The sequence below is a fragment of the Silurus meridionalis genome, chromosome 3, assembly GCF_014805685.1.
Source record: "Silurus meridionalis isolate SWU-2019-XX chromosome 3, ASM1480568v1, whole genome shotgun sequence".
Lineage (NCBI taxonomy): Eukaryota > Metazoa > Chordata > Actinopteri > Siluriformes > Siluridae > Silurus > Silurus meridionalis.
This window is the reverse complement of record NC_060886.1, coordinates 28350643-28373673: the sequence shown is the minus strand read 5'-3', so window position 1 is coordinate 28373673 and position 23031 is coordinate 28350643. Positions and strand designations below refer to the sequence as shown.

Genomic DNA, 23031 nt, shown 5'->3' with positions numbered 1-23031 from the left:
CCAACTGCCTCACGAAAACCGAAACTAAACCACCACCAGCAAAATTGTGCATCAGGAATACAAAAAAATATACAAACATATAAATAAACAAATAGTGTCACCTCCGCACAGATATCGGTTTGGAATTTTATAACACTCATAATATTTCTTAGCCGCATTCGGATCAGTTCCTGCCTCCAGCGTTACTATTGGCTGGTATTTGTCCGCCTTCTCACTACGATTGGTTGGAGGTGATATTTATATTCAGGGGTCCAATCAGGACCCGGTCTGACGGGTTAGTATAGTGGGGAAAGGGGCGGAGTTTGTTAGAAGAGGATGCGGTGAATATCCGGTTATCTTCGGTGCTAAAGCTAATGAAGATGGCAGGTTGGTCGTGTGATCATCATAGAGGTGTCCGAGAAGCGGTATGAGATGGGAAAACCGTGTGCGGGGTGAAGGAGGCGCCGCTGTCTTGGATCTCGGATCTTGGATCTCGGATCTTAGATCTCAGCTGCTATGGATCATGTTTACACGCTGCTCATGCTGATTGTTTCATGCTCAGGTCTGTAACTCACTTTCATTCATCACTTTAACCCTAGACTTCACCCAACATCCGATCTAAGACCCTACACGCCACACAATATCCGATCTCTGACCCTACACTTTACCCAACATCCGATCTCAGACCCTACACTTCACTCCAACATCCGATCTCAGACCCTACACTTCACTCCAACATCCGATCTCAGACCCTACACTTCACTCCAACATCCGATCTCTGACCCTACACTTCACTCCAACATCCGATCTCAGACCCTACACTTCACCCAACATCTGATCTCTGACCTTACACTCATTCCAACATCTGATCTCTCACTCCACACTCCATCCCAGATCTGATCTCTCACTCTACACTCCATCCCAGATCTGATCTCTCACCCTACACTCCACCCAACATCTGATCTCTGACCATACACTCCACCCAACATCTGATCTCTGACCATACACTCATTCCAACATCTGATCTCTTACTCTACACTCCATCCAAGATCTGAGCTCTCACCCTACACTCCACCCAACAACTGATCTCTGACCTTACACTCCACCAAACATATAATGTCTGACCCTACACTCAACCCAACATCTGATCTCTGATCCTACACTCAATCCAATATATGATTTCTGACCCTACACTCAACTGTACAGAGCAATAATATGACATACTACAATCCACCTTTCTGCTTGCAGTTTTGTGTGGCCATGTCCCTGCCCCGGTCAACCTCAAAATCGAGTCCCGCCACTTAATTCACCTGCTCACGTGGCAGGCTGGACCAGGGTCTCCTTCAGAACTGCAGTACAGAGTCATCTTCCGCAACTATAAGTATGTAGTTCACTGCACACTGTATTGTTCAGTCCATCAGAGACGCAGTAGTCTGTCGTCAGAGGATTTAGTCTATAAGAGACACTGTAGTCTATGAGACATTTTGGTCCATTAGCGAGACACTAATAATAAAACAGTTCATTCATCAGAGAGATGCTGTTGTCCATCAAAAAGACATTGTAGTCCATCAAAGACAGATTTTAATCCATCAGTGAGACATTTTAGTCTAATACAGAGATGCTATAGTCCATCTTAAGACTGGTTTATTCATTAGAGAGATCCTGTAGTCCATCAAAGAAACATTTTAGTCTATCAGAACTACATTTTAGTCCATCGTGAGACAGTTGAGTCCATCAGAGAGACATTTTGGTCCATCATGTAGACAGTGTAGTCCATCATAAGTATAGGTCAGATTCCCTGAAAACCGAATGTCAGCATCAGAACAACATTTTATTTCTTCAGAGATGCATCTATTCCAGAATGAGACAGTTTAGTCTATAATGAGACAGTTTAGTCTAATAGAGAAATATTGTGCATGATGATACAGAGAGATGTTGTTGTCCATCAGAGAGACACTGTTATCTATCATAAGACAGTTTTCCATCAAAGAGATGTTTAAGTCCATTAGAGAGACATTTTGGTCCATCACAGAGAGGCTGTATTCCATTATAAGACAGGTTTATTCATCAAAGAGATCCTGTAGTCCAACAGAGAAACACTAGTCCATCACAGAGACATTGTAATCTATTGTCAGACACTCCAGTCTATTAAAGAGGTATTTTAGTCCATTATGAAGACATTTTAGTCTGTCTAATCTGGTTGTGTTTGTGTGATTGTGCAGACATGACTGGAAGACGGTGGACGATTGTGCAGCCGTGCGTTTCCCATTGCTTTGTAACCTAACTGATGTGCTCTCCGATCTGGAAATAGACTACTACATCAACGTTACAGCCGTCTCAGGAAACAAGACGTCCACACCTTCTTCCCACCCTCCTTTTATACCACTCTCTGATAGTAAGTGTCACAATTTTACAAACTTTTTTGTATATCCAATGTAAATATTCGAGGTACTAATGAAGAAAAAAATAAACCAATGTGTATTTTATTTCATTGCCTCCATAGCGGAACTTGAGCCTCCACCACTGCAAGTGTTACCATGTAACTCCTTGCTGTGTGTGCATCTTCACTCTCCATCTGAGAGATTTGAAACGGTGTATAAGAAATTTAACTACCAGCTTAATGTGACCAGTAAACAAGGACATGAGGTGGGCAGTGCTGTTTCTAACATTTGCATGACTCTTATTATTCAGGAGGTGGTGTTCGTTCAGATGTTATCTTACAACACAAGCAAATAAGAATTGAGTTAAAAATTTTAATGTGGATACATTAAAAAAATGTCAATTTTCCTCAGAAATATATAAAATCAGCTCAGTAGCTAGTATAACTAAGAAGATGTCCATCCCCATTAGAACGCTTGAACATTACCACAGAAATCCTGTCAGGTTTGCCAATTACACACAGCTAGCTAGGAATAAACTTACAGGGACTTATTTAGTCCATAATAAGTCAGTTTGGTCTATTGAAAAATTGCTTTAGTCCATCAGAGAGACAATCCATCAGAGAGAGGTTTTACCTTATCATGAGACAGTTTTGTTCATTGTAAGAAAATTCATGTCCATTAGAAATACATTTCAGTCCATTGTGAGACCGTTTAGTCTACGATATTCCTCAGCCATGATTCGCATTGGTGCAATTAATTCTGAATAACCTACAAATCATCTTAGAAATCTTGTCAGATTCGTCCATGTTTAACAACTAGCTGGTATTACTAGAAAGATGTCAATTTTCCTCAGAAATCTTTAGCATTACCTCAGAAATCCTGTCAGGTTCGCCTACGTTAAGCACCTAGCCAGTATTACCAAAACGTTGTCCATTCCTCGTAGAAAACTTTAACATTATCTCATAAAATCCTGTCAGGTTCGCTCATGTTAAGCACCTCGCTAGTATTACTAAGATGATGTCCATCCCCTTTAGAACGCTTGAACTTTACCACAGAAATCCTGTCGGGTTTGCTAATTACACACAACTAGCTAGGAATAAACTTACAGGGACTTATTTAGTCCATCATAAGACAGTTTAGTCTATTATAAAGGTGCCTCAGTCCATCAGAGACATTTTAATCAATTAGAGAGATGTTTTAGCCTATCGTGAGACAGTTTAGTTTATTGTGAGACAGTTTAGTTTATTTGAAATACATTTTAGTCTGTTGTGAGACAGTTTAGTCTACATTATTCCTCAGCCATGATTTGCTTTGGTGCAATTATTTCTGAAGAACCTACAAATCAGCTTAGAAATCTTGTCAGATTCGTCCATGTTTAACCACTAGCTGGTATTACTAGAAAGATGCCAATTTCCCTCAGAAATCCTGTCAGGTTCGCCCACGTTAAGCACCTAGCAAGTATTACCAAAACGGTGTCCATTCCTCGTAGAAAACTTTAACATTATCTCATTAAATCCTGTCAGGTTCGCTCATGTTAAGCACCTCGCTAGTAAAACTAAGAAGATGTCCATCCTCTTTAGAACGCTTGAACTTTACCACAGAAATCCTGTCAGGTTTGCTAATTACACACAGCTAGCTAGGCATAAACTTACAGGGACTTATTTAGTCCATCATAACACAGTTTAGTCTATTATGAAGGTGCTTTAGTCTATCAGAGACATTTTAATCCATTAGAGAGATGTTTTAGCCTATCGTGAGACAGTTTAGTTTATTGTGAGACAGTTTAGTTTATTTGAAATACATTTTAGTCTGTTGTGAGACAGTTTAGTCTACATTATTCCTCAGCCATGATTTGCTTTGGTGCAATTATTTCTGAAGAACCTACAAATCAGCTTAGAAATCTTGTCAGATTCGTCCATGTTTAACCACTAGCTGGTATTACTAGAAAGATGCCAATTTCCCTCAGAAATCCTGTCAGGTTCGCCCACGTTAAGCACCTAGCAAGTATTACCAAAACGGTGTCCATTCCTCGTAGAAAACTTTAACATTATCTCATTAAATCCTGTCAGGTTCGCTCATGTTAAGCACCTCGCTAGTAAAACTAAGAAGATGTCCATCCTCTTTAGAACGCTTGAACTTTACCACAGAAATCCTGTCAGGTTTGCTAATTACACACAGCTAGCTAGGCATAAACTTACAGGGACTTATTTAGTCCATCATAACACAGTTTAGTCTATTATGAAGGTGCTTTAGTCTATCAGAGACATTTTAATCCATTAGAGAGATGTTTTAGCCTATCATGAGACAGTTTAGTTTATTTGAAATACATTTTAGTCTGTTGTGAGACAGTTTAGTCTACATTATTCCTTAGCCATGATTCGCGTTGATGCAATTATTTTTAATTGGAACAATCAAATCATCTTAGAATCCCTGCCAGCTTTGCCCCTGTTTAGCATATAGCTAGTAGTACTATAAAGATGTAAATTTCTCTTAAAAAGATTTAAAATTACATCAGAAATCCCATTAGGTTTGCTTATGCTAAGCACCTAGCTAGTATTACCAAAATGTTCTCATAGAGATCTTTAACATCACCGCAGAAATCCTTTTAGCTTATCCAATCACACACAGCTTACCATGAAAAAGATTTACAAGGAAATAATTTATGATGCTAAAATGTGGTTAATTGTTCATTATTGGTTTAATAAATTACAATATTTAATTGTATAAATCTGCTTTAGGACACCGTCTATTGTTGAGTTCAATTACCGTATTTTTTCGGACTATAAGCCGCTTTTTCCTACGTTTTGAACCCCGCGGCTTAAACAACGAAGCGAATTTTTCCTGGGTTTTTCCCGGTTTCACAAACTTCAAGCCAAAAAACTGAACCCATAACATTAGACCAATGAAATTTCCGAATGGAAACGAAAAAACGCACTTCACCTGTGTTCTGAGCTGCACGGCTTCGGAAGAAAAAACTTCCATCGGGTGATTTTTAAACGTACGACGATGCCAAAAGATAAACTCCCGAGAGAAATAGTTGTGAAAGGAAGGAGGAAGACAGTGAACAATGAATTTCTTGGTCGGCTACACTGTTTAGATACAAGCCGTTGTAACGCGTTGAGTCTGGGTGAAGGGGAGCTCGCTTCTGGCAGGCAATTCCCAAAATACCGCTATGCTCCTAAAGGAAGCGCAACATATTTCACCCGTTACACCGCGTGTAACGTGTCTTTCGTTAAAACCCGTGTAAAGTACATTTGTGTAGACAGGTGCAGCTTATTTATGTTAAAAATAAAAATATTTGTAAAATTCAGTGGGTGCGGCTTATACATGGGTGCGCTTTATAGTCCGGACATTACGGTAAGTTAAATTGAATTGAATCGTTCATAACATAACGTGTTGAATGAGGCATTATACAACCTGTGTGAAAACTGAATTTGTGTGTGTGTGTGTGTGTGTGTGTGTGTGTGTGTGTGTGTGTGTGTGTGTGTGTGTGTGTGTGTGTGTGTGTGTGTGTGTGTGTGTGTGCAGTTCACGATGAAAACCAGGGGGTTGAACACTGTAGACCTACAAGGGGTACCAGGGGAGGTGTACTGTGTGTCAGTGAGCATCACAGGTTACAGAAGTACTGCTTCTAAACCAGTGTGTGTGTCTGCACCTGTGCAAGTTGACAAAGATAACAGTAAAGGTTTGTGCATTCCCTTAAGTTTTAATCTTTTAATTATATAGGGAATATAAACAGGACTGCCTTGTTGACAGCTGGACTGAATTTCCAAAAATATAAAACTTATAACAATACATTGATATTAAAAAACTGTACACTGCGATGTTTATTCCATCACAGAGATGCTGTAGTCCATCATGAGACAGTTAAGTCGATCACAGAGATGCTGTAGTCCACCAGAGAGACAATTTAGTGCATATTTAAGACATTTTAATCCATCAGAGAGATCTTGTAGTCGATCGAGTCTATCAGAGAGACATTTTAGTCTATCAGAGAGAATTTTTAAGCCATCAGAAAGATATTGCAGTCCACCCTAAAACAGTTTAGTCCATCAGAGATATGCTTTTGTCCATCAGAGAGACTCTGTAGTCCAACAGAGAGACACTGTAGCTCATTATGAGATAGTTTAGTCCATCAGAGATATACTGCAGTCCATCCTGAGACAGTTTTGTCTATTAGAGAGAAATTTTAGTCCATCAGAGAGATGCTTCAGTCCATCAGAGCCGTCTTTGTCCAGCAGAGAGACACTTCGGTCCATCAGAGATATGTTTTAGTCCATCTAAGACATTTCAGGCCATCAGGAAGAAGTTTCAGTCCATCAGATACTTCGGTCCATATATATAGTGTATATATGGTATACGGTTCTGTTATATTTACATTAATTTCAGCCCCTTTTTTTTTTTACTTTCTATTGTCCTCAATACAATAAAAAAAAGAGGAAATTACACACGTCAATATAATTCTTACTATTTGCAAATCTTGTGCACATTTTTTCAGTTCCTGTTTCTGTTTTTGATATAGGGATCTGGGTGTTTCTATGTCTGCTGGTGCTGGTGATTGCAGTGATTGTTGGACTTCGGGCTTCAACAAGGATCATGTTCTTCAGAATCCCTCCTCCGTTCGTTCTGGTGAGACTCCAAATCCGTTCAATTCCACGTTCGTTTGTAGTTGGAACGTGGGGCGTTAATGAACAAGTGTACGATTAAAATGTTTAAATAAAGTGGAAGGTGGTTAATGCATTGGACTTTGAAGCTGAATGTCATGAGTTCAAAAACCCAAAGCCTCAACAAGCTGCCACTCTGCTCAGTTGCTCTGGATAAGAGCCCATAATAACTTTCATGAACTACGGAAGATTCTGATCAATTGGTCAAGTTCAGGCGAACGAGCCTCTTGTGCAATTTCGGAAACTGACGTCCTCAAATGTACAGGAATCCAGAAACGAATGCTTGATTGCGTGTGAAAGAGAGAAAGAGAGAGAGAGAGGCGTAGGAGGTGAAGTGTACATTACAAGGAAGTTGTTTTAGAACTGCAGTGCGGGATTTTACACCACATTTTAACAAGAAGCCACACGTTTTGCACCCGAGCAAGCGGAAAGAATTTGTGATTGCAGAACCACACTAAAGAATAGAGTGCCTTTTTAAAAAAATGTTTTATTAAAATTAATAAAATGAATCTATTTATAGAACAAGATTTGTCTAATCTATTAGCGTACACTTATATTGAGTGTTTATATAGAGCACATCTGTATTAGAATTCGGCATTTAGAACGTTTTTAGTTCTTATTAGGGGTTTAACGGTACACGTATTTGTACAGAACCGCTACGATACAGGGCTTTCGCTTCTGCGCACATGTGTACCAAATGCAATCCTTTTTAATGTGCGGAACATAAAATCCGAGTTCCCTCACGAACGTATTAAGTGGCATACCGCAAGTTCATTTAGTCTCCGCCTCGCACTTTATGCGCAGTTTCACCACGTTTTTTTATTCTTATTGTTATTATTAAACATGAAAAGATACACGGCAAAAAAAATCGTACTGTGGCTACTCACTCCGCACTGGAAATACGTCTAGCAATATGGATTCTTTAGCATTTGAAAGGAGAAAATCCTAAACAATTCTGAACAGTTAAGTAGAACATATCTTTAGTAAATTTATCTATTTTATTAAATCTGCTGTGGCGACCCCTAGTGGGAGCAGCCGAAAGAAGAAAAATAAAATTGTATTTAATTAATTTTATTTGCTCCATTTTAATCTATAACTCAATTTAATCAATATATCAAAAGTGATTTATTCTATTTTTATACATCTTATTTTTAATAAAATATTATTTTATATATTATTTAACCAAGCAGGCATTTTATTTAAATAAAAAAAAAAAAATGTTCCTAAATGTAAATAATAATAAACTGCTTTAATAAAAATGTATGTTTTGCATACAAACCAAGGTACATACTGAACTGTGAATTTTATTGTATCGTTAGACCCCTAGTACTTATACATTTAAAGTAATGCTTTTTTTAATAACGGGATGGTTTTTTGTTGTTGTTTTCTTTGCATCGGAAACTATGTAATCCTCTTCAGATTTCGAGCTCGTTGCTTGCCAAGACTAAACATCTTGCTGTTGCAATTGTGGCTGCAAAACCACAGCGTTTTTTTTTTTTTTTTCTTTTTCTTCAGAATTACTCACTGTGTGTGTGCAGCAGGACTGCCTGGTTGTTTATATGTCAGAGGTCTAACGATGCAGGATACGCTCGTGTCTCTATGTCTTCGTTCGTCATTTTGTTGTGTTTTTGCATGAAGAAAAAGGAGCATTTATGCATTCTGTGTTTGAGGGCCACAAAAACGCGTGTACAAGTTGGATCGCACAAAATGCATATCAATGGATGTGTGACAAAAACTTATTCCTGCATGAAGATATGCTTTAAATGGGTTGGAGTGAAAGATCTTGAGTGGCCTACTATAGAGCTCTCAATTCTAGATGGGATGAATTGAAATGGCTGCACCCCAGAACACTCCAAAAATCAAGTGGAACGTTTTAGAAGAGCAGAAGAACAGCAAATGAGGACTAAATGTGGAATGGGATGTTCATAAAAACAAAACAAATACCAATCTTATGGTCAGGTGTCCAATCACTTTTGTCCATATATTGTACGAGCAGTTGTTTTGAACCCTTTGATATTATTATTAATCCTTCCTTCGAATGTCAGGTTCATATAAAATGAGATTTTTTTTTTTATATTCAAGAAATTAACAAAATTAGAAAAATTGTATCTTTTGAGCATGGGTTTGACCTTGTGTATATTAAACATTAGGTTGATACATTTATTAGGAACGTTGCTGCTCAAAAGGATCGAATTAGTTTCGAAACAGAAATAAAGCAAAGATTTTGGCCCAGAAGGATTCAATATGATGACAATGAAGTAATAAAGCACTGATCGAAATAACTTTTTTTTAGTTTTTTGCCAAGCTAAATCTCCTAAATGCACTATATATTATTACTATTCTTCTTCTCATTATTATTATTATTAGTAGTAGTAGTAGTGGAGTAATATTATCATGCCTCTTTTTTTTTTTTTTTCTTTTGGTTCTGGACCCCAAAAAATATATATTTTTTAATATATTTTAAAAGAAATGTTTTTACATCACAATTTTTTCTTAGTAACAATTATAAAGATCAACAGTTTAAATTTTTTTTATTTAACAATTTTAATTAAATAGTTTACATTTGTTAAACCCCATTTGGGTAATACAGATGTGCATATGTGTATGTTTTTTATTTAATTTCTTTTTTTTTAACGATACACTATATTTCCAAAAGTTTTGGGACACCTGATCTTTCCTGCTATATGTGATTTTTTCCTAAACTGTCAACACAAAACTGGAGGCTCTCAATTGTACAGGACGTCTTTAGATGGCTCTATAATAAAATTTTGCATTCACTTGGAAACCCAAACCTGTTCCAGCATGGTGATTCCCCTGTGCACAAAGTGAGCTCCTTGAAGATCTGGTTTACATGCTTCGGAGAGGAAGATCTTGCTGCTATAGAGCTCTGATCTCATCCCTGCTGAACACCTTTGGGATGAATGTGAACACTGACTGCACCCCAGATCTCCTCACCTACATCAGTACTTGCCTTTCGTAACACCCAAAATCTACTGGAACATCTTCCCAGCACAATGGAGGGAATTAAAGGAGCAAATTGGGACTAAATGTGGGATGCAATGCTCAAAAATCACATACCGTACTTATGACCAGGTGACCCAATACTTTTGGAAATATAGTGTATGTTCTCCATAGCGCTTAGATAGGTGTTTGAATCTTGTGTCTTCCATTACGAGATATATGAATTCTAGTGTGATGGTTCATCCAGGAAAGGTCATCATTCCTTCATGCATGTGCTTATGACTTCATGTTTTCTTCTAGTTTTTTTTATAGGACAACACAATAAACCGTGACTTATATTCAGTATTATTGTAGTAATTGTCACCTTAAAGATCTGGGAGAATCTTCCAGCTCCTTCATGCTGCTCACTGAAGTCATTGTCACTTTTCCAAAGCTCTATATTTCCCACTTCTTTTCAAATGGCACAATCTAGATAAACAAAATGCTGAATTATATCAAAGATCTAACACAAAGATCATTAAACTGTACTCAATTGTGCTTCTGCTTCTCTTTCCAGAGCTCCTTTAATGCCCCGTATGAGGTGCGGATTTTTTCCTGGCCCTCTGTGGAGTCTCTACACCACGTTTCACTGGACTCCAAGACCTGTGAAGATGTTCCGCTTAATGAAGAGGTGGACCAAGAGAGAGAGGATAAAGAGGTAGTATATGAGGGACACAGGCATTGTGGAGAAATCATTAAAAAAACAAATAGTTATTTTCCAAGTTCCCCGGAGTTCCATACTCCTGATCCAGCTATCGAAACTTTGGAAGAGCTCTTCAAAACACCAGACCTAATCACGCTTCACTGCGAGGAAACAGCTCTGCAAAACCCAAGTGGCATCCTCACAGCACATGTCTCACCCCCACCAGTCCACGATATGGATAAGAATGATTCCGCTTTGCTCGGGCATAAAAAAGAAGACGAACTCAGACAGGAGGAGGAGGTGGAGGACATGGACGACATGGATCATGTTAATTTCTTCTCCTTGACCCTGCGAGGCCATAATTCAGAGCAACAAAATGAGAGCGAGAAAGAAGAGGACATCGAGACTGGGAACGACGAGAAACCTTTATGTATGCTAGGGCCACCAGAACCTGCCATGAATTTTCAGCCAACGTATTCTGAGCCCACAGACAAACACATTTCATATTCTGAGGATGAGGAAGATGAGGATGAAGAGGAAGCTTTCTCTGGATACATGATGCGGAGCTAGAAGCCGTGTTTTCCTAAACAAAAAAATCTTTCAGAACGCATTTTTCCTACGTTACCTTGCGTCCAACAGCATTTTAATGGTTGTCCAAGACCAGGAAGTGTCTTTGGGGCATTTTTCTAAATAGTACTGCTGTGTACCAGTGATCCAGTCATTCAAGATTTCTCAAATTATTATTATTTTTTTTTTTTTAACTAAAATTGCCAAAAAAATGTATTCCCTGGCTGCCATTTTTTGGAATTCTGGATTTTTTATCAGAGTATGAATTGATGCTGGATGCAAACAGAAATGTTTAACTATGACTTTCGATAGTATGTATATCTGCTTCATTGGAGGAGGAGGTAGAGTTTATTCATACCTTTTTTTTTTTTTTTTTTTTTTTTTTATTCCATGCCTTATCCTGCTTGCGGTCATGGTGGATTCAGAGGCTTTTCTGGAAACTGTGGGTGTGAGGCATTAATATACAATTAACACCTAGAGTTTCTGTAATTCCACATATTTGCATTTGCTTCATATTTTTCATAAGTAATTCACCAATCGAATGATTATTCCTTCTCACAACGATGACACGTTCCATTTACAAATAGAGTTTGACTTTCAAACAATGGAAAAAAGGTCCTTTCTTACCATTAATTTCATAAACTCGACAGGCAGGATTTAACAGCCCCGGTTGAACTGTGAATCTCACGTTATATAAATCACTTATATAGAAAGGTATTCAGACTCTTATACACTTACATTTCTCAAATTCATCCCTGTGCATTAGGAAGAGCTTGAGCTCAATCAGATTTTGTTTTGTGAACAGCCATCTTTTCAGATTTCTCTGCAGGTGTTTCCTCGTAGCATATTGGTGCCACCACCATGCTTTACTGTAGAGATGGTATTAAACCGAGTGAATGAGACTGATTTTTATTTGTATTTTTTTTTTTTATTTCATACCCATGACAAGTGCGACATGGTCAGCCGCATGGGGCGTCCAAAAAAAGATTTTTATTTTTACCGCACCCACCGCCCGGAGTTCCCTCACTCGTACACTCAGAAAGGAGAGGACAGGGGTTTGGCTGACGTCATCACAGCCTTCAGGGTTTCCAGTGGGAAAACTGATAAGACCTGGATGTTACGTCATCAGTTTGGAAAAATTATGGATGACAAAAAAGGTCCAAACCTTCAGGAGCCCAATTCAGGAAAAAAAAGAGAAAAGGAGTTAGGGGGAAACGTGCAAAAGATAATCGTGTGTATGCAGCTCTATCACTTATCTTGTTATGAGGGTGGTAAAGGCTAATGCAATTTATAGTATGTAGTTTATCAAAATGTGTGTAGCAACAAAACATGCCGGACGATGGTATCTAATTAGCACGTTCCTGACCGGGGATCGAACCCGGGCCGCAGCGGTGAGAGCGCCGCATCCTAACCACTAGACCACCAGGATAAGGTAAAAATGATAATACGAACATTATTGCCATAATTAATCATAGTACTTTGAATACTTAAGTACACTTGAAGGCAAATACTTTGGTACTTTTACTCAAGTGGAAGTTTAAAGGGACACTTTTACTGGAGTCATATTTTACCTCGCCGGTTTTTGCCTTCCAATTTTAAACCGTAAATTTCGTTCAGCTTTAATTTCATGTATACACAATATCATGTGTGCAAATAACTAACCTGACTGGAACTAACTGTATTTTTCCTTTGCGCGTGCTGTAAAGCATTATCGACTCTGATCACGCAGAAGCTTTCAGGTGCTTCCATTTTAAAGGTGTATCCATTATGGATGTTTTGCTATTATCTTCTTTAAGTTTTAAGATTGTATTTATTGTTTCTACTGGGGTCAGAGTGCAGCATCAGCCATGATACAGCACCCCAGGAGCACAGAGGGTCAAGAGCCTTGCTCAGGGGCCCAACAGCCGTAGCTCGGTGAAACCAGGGCTTAAACTTTCCAGTAACCCTGAGCCTTAACCACTGAGTTATTACTATTTTATCAGAAGGTGCTTGATCATAGTCATGTTTTTGATTTCACACAGCTTGTCACGTCTTTTATCACCTCATTTTTTTATTACGTTTAAGGTAACATTCCACGCACAAATTCTTTCTTTTCACATTATGCTAGTAGGCTGCCTTCAAAACTTTCAACAGTGTGTTACAGTCCACCTGGAAACATGCTGGCTTATGTTGTGAAGCTTCAGGATAATACACAGCAACGAATTATTAGTGTTTGCATAGTCAAATATCATAATTACAGTACTTAATTCTTTTCATATATATCATGTATTCATTTTAAGCTCTGATATGCAAAAGGCAGTATTTTCAGGTATTCCTTCCGGACAGTGTTTTCGATCAAATCTGCATAGACAGAATGACAGAATTCCAAGTTCCCGCTTCCTATTTCCGAGTTAAGTCGAATGCAGCGTAAACGTTTTCAAAGACGCTTTAGTCTCTGGGATGGCGCAATGTATTGACATGTTCACTTCATAAATCAAATATTTCAGAATATCACTGATTATCAATGTTGCATGAACTGACGACAGTATTTAACTTTTTTTACTTTATTACTGAATTTTTTTTGTTTTCTAGTTATACAGTATGTGCCAGATGTCTTCTGTACGTCCGTTTCATTATGCCGTCTTCGTGCTCTTGCGGCGTTATTTTCATTCGCTGATTGTGAACCTTGTTAAGTTTCGACTGTATTCTTGACTGGAACTCAGTGATAAGCAGAAAGGTTGTTGGTTTCATTTCAGGCTATGGTGTATTACACTTCCTAGAAAACATACCATATTACCAACTGAATATAACAGCGTTAACGCTGTTGATGATGTCTGTTTGCCAATATGCTCGTGTGTATATTTACATTATTTTTAAATCTATGTTTGTATTAGTATTTCAAGATGTATGTGTATATATTTTTCTTTATGGTACAATATTTTTGGAATAAACTATAAAACAAATGTCCATTGGGAACAGTTGTTTTTAGTCTGGATTGTGCAGGTCCTGTTGAAAACCTCACCTTTAGACCTTTTATGTTAAATTAACAGGTTCACTAGAAAGGATTGTTTATTAGAACATTTTTAACAGTAAGAATTATTTGAGAACCAGAAATCAGGAGTATGTACTGTCTTCATACTGCAAATTCCATCCTTGGACCACTTTTAATAGATACATCCCACAAGAGCTGCAGTTTTGGAGCTCTGACCCAGTCGTCTAGACGTCACAATTTGCCAAAATTGCTCAAATTCTCTACACTTGCCCATTTTTTCTGCTTCTAACACATCAACTTTGAGAAAATGATCACTTGCTTCCAAATAAATCCCACCCACTAACAGGTGTCATGATTAAAACATTATGACCACTGATAATCTCTTAATGTCATAATGTTATATATACTTATACTATGTGAGGTGGATGGATTAGTTTAGATTAGATTTAGATTAGAAGTGCTTACTAACACAGATTTAGACAGATTTGTAATCAATATTTGAAATAGGCCTTTTGTTTACATAGAAAGTGTTAAATCTTTGACTTCACCTCATGAAAAATGGTGGCAAAAACAAAAGTGTTGCGTTTATAATTGTGTTGTGTATATATATTGCTACTGAAAATACAAGTGTTACATTTACATAGATTATAAAGACAAATGTATTGTGACACCTGACTTTTTCCCAAACTTCTAGCAAAAACTTAAAGAATTGTTTTGCACACAATTGTACAGGACATCTTTAGACAATGCCTCTGTGCACAAAACGAGCTCCATGAAAACATGGTTTACATGGGTGGGCTGGAAGATGTTGAGTGGTCTTCTATAGAGCTCTGAAAACAACCCTATAGAAAATTGGAACGAATTGGAACACTGACTGCACCCCAGGCCTCCTTACCTCCCCTACATCTGTACCTGACTTTACTAACACCCTTTTAATGTTGCTGCCTGATAGTACAATCGTTCACATTGATTTTTTTCCCACTCATTATGGGGTGCTGTGTAGATTAATAGTAGATTAACTATATATATATATATATATATATATATATATATATATATATATATATATATATATATATATATATATATATATATATATATACTTGAAAAGTGAAATGGTATCAGTACTTGTGTGTGTGTGTTTGTGTTGTATTGTGTTCTTCATGCACAGGGAGGGACTTGTGAGGAAATAGAAACTTAGTTCTCCCCAACAAAACAAACCCATCCTCTGATGTTTAACACACATGAGTTCACGCATATCACTCATGCAGAAACACACACAAGTTAAATAGTAACAAACACCCACTCTGCGGTGAGCCAGGATGAATCTCTCAGGACAGCAGAGGAGTCTGAGAGTGTGGACAGATTTTTTCTTTTTGATACAGGCAGGTATGGGAATGCTTTATGTTTATTTATTGAGAAAATTGACAAATTTAGCTTTTTTTTGTATCTTGGCATCTAGGCAAACACCACTGAGCTTTTAACAGTGCAACATTTTTTTTTTTAATTCTAATATATTTATTGTACTAACATTTTTTCTGTGCTTAGAGGATAAAATCAAGTCTCTTACATTCCTGTATCATACTATAGTGATTATTTTCCACAACCTGACTATTTACTGAGAATGTAACCCTAAAGACATAACACCTCTTTATACGTCTTATCATTCCAGTACAGCTTACATACACTATAAACTGCATACGATTTATCGTTCAATTCCTAAATGAGTATTCATATGAACACACACAACATAAAAATCCAATGGAAACCCATTTGCGATAAAAAAAAAAAAAAAAAGCCTATTGATCTACAATTTGAACCAAAAAATCTACCGATTCTTTTTTGATCAGACCAGTAACAGTGTCAAATCTGCAAAAGACTGAAGGCAGGGCCTCCCAAGCTATGTAAAGAACCTGTTAGTCCTATGAAGAATTTCTGTTTTTTTAACATGTAAGTAAGGTTGAGAATGTGGACATAACTAAAGTGAAACCTTACTCCTGGAAAAGCAGTTTTCTCAGTCAAAAGTGTCAAAAGCATGACAGTGCAACTTGCTGAAGCAGTGCATATACATATATATATATATATATATATATATATATATATATATATATATATATATATATATATATATTACACATCCTGTTCACTAAAATCAAATCCTACAATCTCCAGTGCTGTCTTGTTTAACTGTGAAGCCCAAATAAATTTTGCACAATTTTCACAAAACTCTTTGCTTAATCAACACAGTTTATGTGAAAAGACTCTGATTGAAAACTATTAAAATGATCATAAGCCCAAAACCTTAAAAAAAGAAATTGCATAAAAAAGACCAAGGATGTTGTGGTAAGTTTGATTCAGGAGTTTCTTCCATAATTTATTCCTCTCAAAATGTTCTGCTTGTTGTTGAACCGACGCTGAACTGTATATTGGTGATAAGTAGATGCCACCAAGCGTCAATCAATGCAAGTTGAAATCAGAACGTGCGCTCGACCCTGACTGGTGTGTATTCAACCAATTTTTTTCCACTCATAAATAAAAAGGTACGTCTGATTTAGCAAAATGTAGTCGAGTAAAAAGTACGAGATTTGACTTCAAATTGTAGTGAAATTAAAGTATAAATCTTCCCAAATGCAAATACTTCAATGAAGTACAGATACATAAAAACGCTACTTAAGCACAGTAACGAATTACATTGTTTGTTACAGTCCACCACTACTCTTTTTTTATTATGACCATATTGAGGATATATATTTTATTTAGTTATAAAAATTGTACCACAAGTAAAAAAAATTTGTATAAAGTATAAAACAAGTAATGTAACTAATGTAATCATATGACTTTTTCTAAGAGATCATTTTATAAATCTAACAAAAATGAAATTAACAGAAATTTGAACATAGAAATTCCATTCATTTTGGAGGAGGTGGTAGTTTAGTGGTTAAAGTATTGGACTTTGGTTTTAAAGTTCTTAAGTTCATAAATCTCAGCCACACTAAGCTAGCGCTTTTGAACAAGGCCCTTAACCCTAATCAGTTGTATATAGACAAAAAGAGACTTTTTAAGAATACTTTAGTGATCCCACAGGGAAGTTGTTAAGTCTTTGCAAATCCCAGCAATATAAGAAGTTGGGGTCAGAGCACAGGGTCAGCCATGTTCCAGCACCCCTGTAACACAGCGGGTTAAGGGCCTTGCTCAAAGGCTCAAGAGTGGCAGCTTGGCAATTCTGTGGCTTGAACCACCGACCTTCTGATAAGTAACCAAGAGAATTAACTTTCGATCATATTATTTGCATGGATATTTGCACTTTAATGCTATATGTAGTAAATTTTTAAGTTGAAATTGCTTATTTTAATTTCACTCACACACACACGTTGTTTAGCAAACACGTTTATCCAGAGAAACTTTCAGAAGAGATGTATAGTGCTAGTACTGTACTAGTTCATAGTCCATCTTCTTACTAGTTCACTTGGTCAAAGATTAAAAGTAGCTACTATCAAGCTAAAGAAACTTGTTGTTTATGTTATGGGGATAAAATAAGGAAAATAATGGTATTAAGAAAGTGAGTCAACATTAATCAATGAACTGAAACAAATAAAGCTTCTAGAACAAGTTCGAACAAAAATCGGTTTGGATAAACTAAAGATATATATTTAAAATTAGAAATCCAGAGATCCTTAGTTAGGGTTAGAGACCATTCTGTGCAGCTGAAAATGGTTCTACATGAACAACCTAAAGATCTATGAAGTTACTAAGCAATTTTAGAACTACAGTGTTGGACAGATGGATTTGGACTGGAATTAATATGAACAGTGTGTTACAATGGCTCAGGACTACATTTTTGCATTGTTGCACACCTTATGAAATCCATTTTAAGTCCGGTTTCTCTCAGGGTTTCTTCCTCATACCATCTCAGGGAGTTTGTCCTTGCCACTGTCGCCACTGGCTCACTCATTAGGGATAAACTTATACACGATAAAGTGGTTGGATTTTTTTACCTATTTATCTCTTTAAAGCTGCTTAGGCTCAAAATCCATTGTTAAAAGAGGTATACAAATAAAACTGAATAGGCAATACTAGGCGGTCGCATAGGGTACAACCAGTTGGGGGACTCCAGTGAGCGCCCCCTGCCCCACTGCAATCCCTCACCCATTTTAATTAGTTACCTGTTTTTCTGCTGAAGTTTAATATACAGTACATGTTTACATACTTAATTTCGGTCAATTTTGCCTTTTTTATGAAAGGTTGCAAATGATTTGTATGGTGTTGGAGTGGAGCATTGTGTTGGGAGGGCAAGAGGGCACCTAGAGTACCAAAAAGGCTAGAAACAGCCCTGAGAATATATTAGTAAGTATTTTGATTTGCAGAGGAATTTCTGTATTAGCTCTTACTATTGTAAGCACCTTGCATGGAGAGCGTCGAAATTAAACTTTTTCGATTGTAAATTTAGCACAAAGGAACAAATTACGAAATCTTCTAGATTTGTCGAGATTTGTGCTCATCCGGTCACAAGGGTGTTAGTAAAGTCCGGTACTGATCTAGGTAAGTGTTCATATTCATCCCGAAGGTGTCCGATAGGATTGGAGCTCTATAGCAGGAGATCTTCCACTCCAATCCATTAAGTACATATCTTCATTGAGCTGGCTTTGTGCACAGGGGCATTGTCATGCTTGAACGGGTTTGGGTCTTCCTAGCTCATACAATTGTGTGCCTTCAACTTTGTGGTAACGGTTTGGAAAAGAACCACATATCCCTGAAAAAGTCAGGTGACCCAATACTATTGTCCATAAAGTGTATGTGTACTACATTTACTATCATTTATCTTCCTTTTCATATTCTTACCAGTTCAGTGTTCATTCCCATCTCCCCAAAATGTGAGCATTGTCTCTTTTAACCTGAAGCACAAGCTCACGTGGATACCAGGTCCCGGCACAGAAGCCTTCACAAAATTCAGAGTGCAGAGCTTAAATCAGAGGTAAGTTTTAATCTCCTGTTACACCAGATTTACTTTTGAATTTGATATATAATATATATACACAAACTCTGACAACTCTTTATATTCACACTCAAGGAGGAAACTCTGGGTTTCGGTGAAGAGCTGCTCTGACTTGCAACTTGGCGAGACGTGTGATTTGACCGAATCTTTCACAGAGAGGCTCGGGTTTTACCAAGCCCGAGTGCAAGCGTTCAGTCAGGACAAGGAATCCAACTGGACCACTTCGAAATTCTTTACTCCTCTGTTGGACAGTAAGAAAACCTGTTGTTCTAAAACAAATCGACTGCTTGATGTATTCTGATAAACCCTCCATCTTTTAATTCGTTCTTTTGCTTCCTCTACCTTGACAGCAACTTTGGGTCCTCCACTTGTCTCAGTAACTGGCTGTGGAAACTGTCTCATCCTGAGACTCAGTCCACCGGCCAGCATGGAGCAAAACCATAACCCATTGCCATACATTTATCAACACTACTCCATAAATGTGTCCAGGACTAGAGACAAAGCGCAGGTGAACCTATCATGTTGTCCCAGATTCATGGTTACTAATTCATAAGAATTGACATACAACTAATAATAAAATGAAAATGGAGGTGCATCACTTCCTGTTGGCAGTTTCCCGGTTTGGAAAGGTTCACTAAATTTTACGTGGGAAGTGGTAGCTTATTGGTGAAGGCATTGGACTTCAGCACTAAGCTACCGAAGGTTGTAAGTTAAAATCCCAGAAGATCATCTCAGAATACATGAGATTGATAAACTACTGCAGTAGAAGACCTCATAAATACAATAGCGTTTTAAAAAATGTTATGAAATTTGTTAGTGAAAATATAGTTTCAAATGTTATTCCTAACATTCCTGAACATTCGGTTCCCAGTGCGGATTCCCATGAATTTTACGAATTTTACGATTTTTACTGTAAGTTAAGTTTCTAATGAGAACCCGCAAATTTTCTGAACCGCAAGTCCCGAACCACGAATTATCGGGGGTTGACTTTATTGCATTCATTTGATTAAATCATTGTTTTTAGTGGAAACGAAAAGCTCAATATATTCCAGTCCAAGTGAAGGTAAAGTCTTAGCAGTAATAGCTTTGACTTTACTCCATGAGCTCGATTTGAACATTACAACATTTCGTTCATCTTTAAAAATTAAAGCCGTTTGTTGAACTTTGTTCATTCACTTTATATGATTTCGCCGATCCAAGCCGATTTTATTTTCTCTTTGTTTTGTTTTTTTTACCACTACTTATGTCATGCTGTGAAATTGACACGCTTGCTTTCTCATGTCTGATTTTTTTCCGCTCTAACCAGCACAAATGTGAAAAAAAAGAAAGTGAACATCCTTTGCTTGTAAACAGCCTCCTCTATCTCCTAAATCAGACGTGGGGATTTCTACGTCTTCGCAATAAGCGTCAGTTTGTGGTTACTATAGACTCTGTAGAGACACACACTGTGCGAGTCCTGTAAAGGTCTTCATGGAAAACACAGTCTTTTTTTAAAAAGCGTGGCTTTCGTGCAGATGCAAAAATGAGGGTGTTTTATCTGCACAATGGATTTTTTTTAAGGTAACATAGCTGTAAGACATAAGCAAGAGAAAGCATGGGTTCTTGGAAATTTCGTTGAATTTGATTTTGTATATACAACTTATACAACTCTTCCAATGTGCAGCGTTTCGTATTGTAATTGTGTGTCATTTATTCAGGTTATATACACTATATTGCCAAAAGTATTGGGTCACCTGCTTATGTGATTTTTGAGCATTGCATTCCACATTTAGTCCCAATTTACTCTTATAATTTCCTTCACTTTTCTGGGAAGATGTTCCACTAGATTTTAGAGTGTGCTTATGGATATTTGTGTTCATCAGCCACAAGGATGTTAGGAAAGGCAGGTACTGCTGTAGGTGAGGAGACCTGGGGTGCAGTCAGCGTTCACATTCATCAAAGGTGTTCAGTAGGGATGAGATCAGAGCTTTATAGCAGCAAGATCTTCCTCTCCAAAGCAACCAGATCTTCAAGGAGCTCACTTTGTGCACAGGGTAATCACCATGCTGGAACAGTTTAGGGTTTCCAAGTTCAAGCGAATGCAAAATGTAATCATAGTGAATCTAAAAACAATTGAGTGCCCCCAGCTTTGTGGTAACAGTTTGGAAAAGAACCACAGGAAAGGGCAGGTGACCCAATACTTTTGGCAATATTATATATCTTATGTATTTTGAAATGGAAAATGGAAGAATTGTTTCGTTTGGTTTCCTCAGTTTGCTATGAAGGCATCCAATGGAGAGACTTTGATCAACTACCTAGAACCGGGAGCGGAGTACTGCATCACGGCCTTCATGGTAACAAGCTTTAATAACCCTGTGGTTCCTTCCGATCCTCAGTGCTCCCTCACGAGCCCACAGCCGCTCAACACAGGTACAATACGGTGTTCCTTATGTCTTTTTGGATAACTTTTTACAGTTTTTCTCAGTTGCTTTGAAGCGTTTCTCGAAATTCTCAAAAACGACTTGTTCAACCTCGATATCATGCAGTGCACTCTGTAAAAGCGTTCGAACAAATTGCAAATGTCTACATTTGTTTCTTTTATTTGTGTACTTTATATTGTCGTCTGACAATTCGATGATATGCTATATTGCCAAAAGTTTGCAGACACCTGGTCATAAGTATTTTTTAAACATCGCATTCCACATTTAGTCCCAATTTGCTCTTATAATTTCGTCCACTCTTCTGAGAAGATGTTTTTTTGGAGTGTGAGAGCTTGTGCAGATTCAGCCACAAGGGTGTTAGTAAAGTCAGAAACTGATGTAGGTGAGGTGAAGAGGCCTGGGGTGCAGTCAGCGTTAACATCCATCCCAAGGGGTGTATAATAGGGTTGAGGTCAGAGCTCTATAGTAGGAAATGTTCCACATGTAGAGCATATCTACATGGAGTTTGCTTTGTGCACAGGGGCTTTGTCATGGTGGAGAATTTTGTGCAATAATAGTTTTAAAAAAAAAAAACACATTTGGCTAAAAAAGACGAGGTGTCTTAATACTTTTGTTTATATAGTGTATGTTCATGGACACATATACTTACTTTTGAGACATGAATTAAAGCGAAATTTACATGCTTTCCCAAGAAATTAATAATGAATTAAATATTAAGGATGAATCGAGAAACACTATGAAGCGACTGATTAAAAAAAACTGTAACAGGTTTTCTCTTGATACGGTTTAACAGTAATACACAGTCATTTTGACAGCATGGAGAAAACCCCATGCCTGACATCTGACCTATACGATATCATTTGTGAGGATAACCTGTTCTTTGTATTCCTTGTATCCAACAGTGGCCATATTTTTGAGCGCGCTGTGTTTGGCCTTTACCTTGGCATTGCTCATTTGTGCAGCTCTGACCTACACCCGCCCTCTTCACACACCACTCTTAAGAGCTTTCATGGGTTTCTTGCCTTTTCTGGAAAGGAGGTGAGGAACCGAAGCGCTGCTCCGTCATCGATCGGAACCCGAACGAACACTTGTTTATCCTTAGTGCGGAAAATCCCGTGGAAACCCAAATGCCACTGAAGAACATTTCTGTATATCTGTTTACTTTATCGTTGCTTTGCTTTACGAGAATGTTAAAAAAATGGAAGATAATATAAAATAAAAATGGATGACAAACACTACTTTCATAAGTTCTTTTCAAAAAACATATGAAAATGCACAAATGTGTCAAATCAAAGAGCATGGCTCCTATACCCTTATTTAACAAATGACATCATTGTACGCTTTGGATAAGGCCGTCTCGCGTAAATAGAAAGGGAAAGCGGTAGGAGTGTAAGAAAATGTCGATACACGTAT

The 23031-nt window shown here is 37.6% G+C and overlaps 2 protein-coding genes across 2 annotated transcripts; both read left to right on the top strand.

Annotated features, from left to right (window-relative positions):
• The first annotated feature begins 325 nt into the window (after window positions 1-325).
• Window positions 326-14176, top strand: LOC124383329 (interferon alpha/beta receptor 2-like). The gene is made up of 7 exons (XM_046845876.1): window positions 326-541; window positions 1228-1360; window positions 2202-2374; window positions 2483-2625; window positions 5889-6045; window positions 6883-6989; window positions 10542-14176. Exons 1-7 carry the CDS (start codon window positions 496-498, stop codon window positions 11235-11237), a joined length of 1455 nt encoding a protein of 484 aa, XP_046701832.1. The 5' UTR covers window positions 326-495; the 3' UTR covers window positions 11238-14176.
• Window positions 14177-15454: 1278 nt separating this feature from the next.
• Window positions 15455-22854, top strand: LOC124380234 (interferon alpha/beta receptor 2-like). Its single transcript, XM_046841101.1, has 6 exons — window positions 15455-15594; window positions 19048-19177; window positions 19274-19449; window positions 19549-19706; window positions 21451-21607; window positions 22521-22854. The coding sequence occupies exons 1-6, from the start codon at window positions 15528-15530 to the stop codon at window positions 22658-22660; spliced, it is 828 nt and encodes a 275-aa protein (XP_046697057.1). The 5' UTR covers window positions 15455-15527; the 3' UTR covers window positions 22661-22854.
• The last annotated feature ends 177 nt before the right edge of the window (window positions 22855-23031 follow it).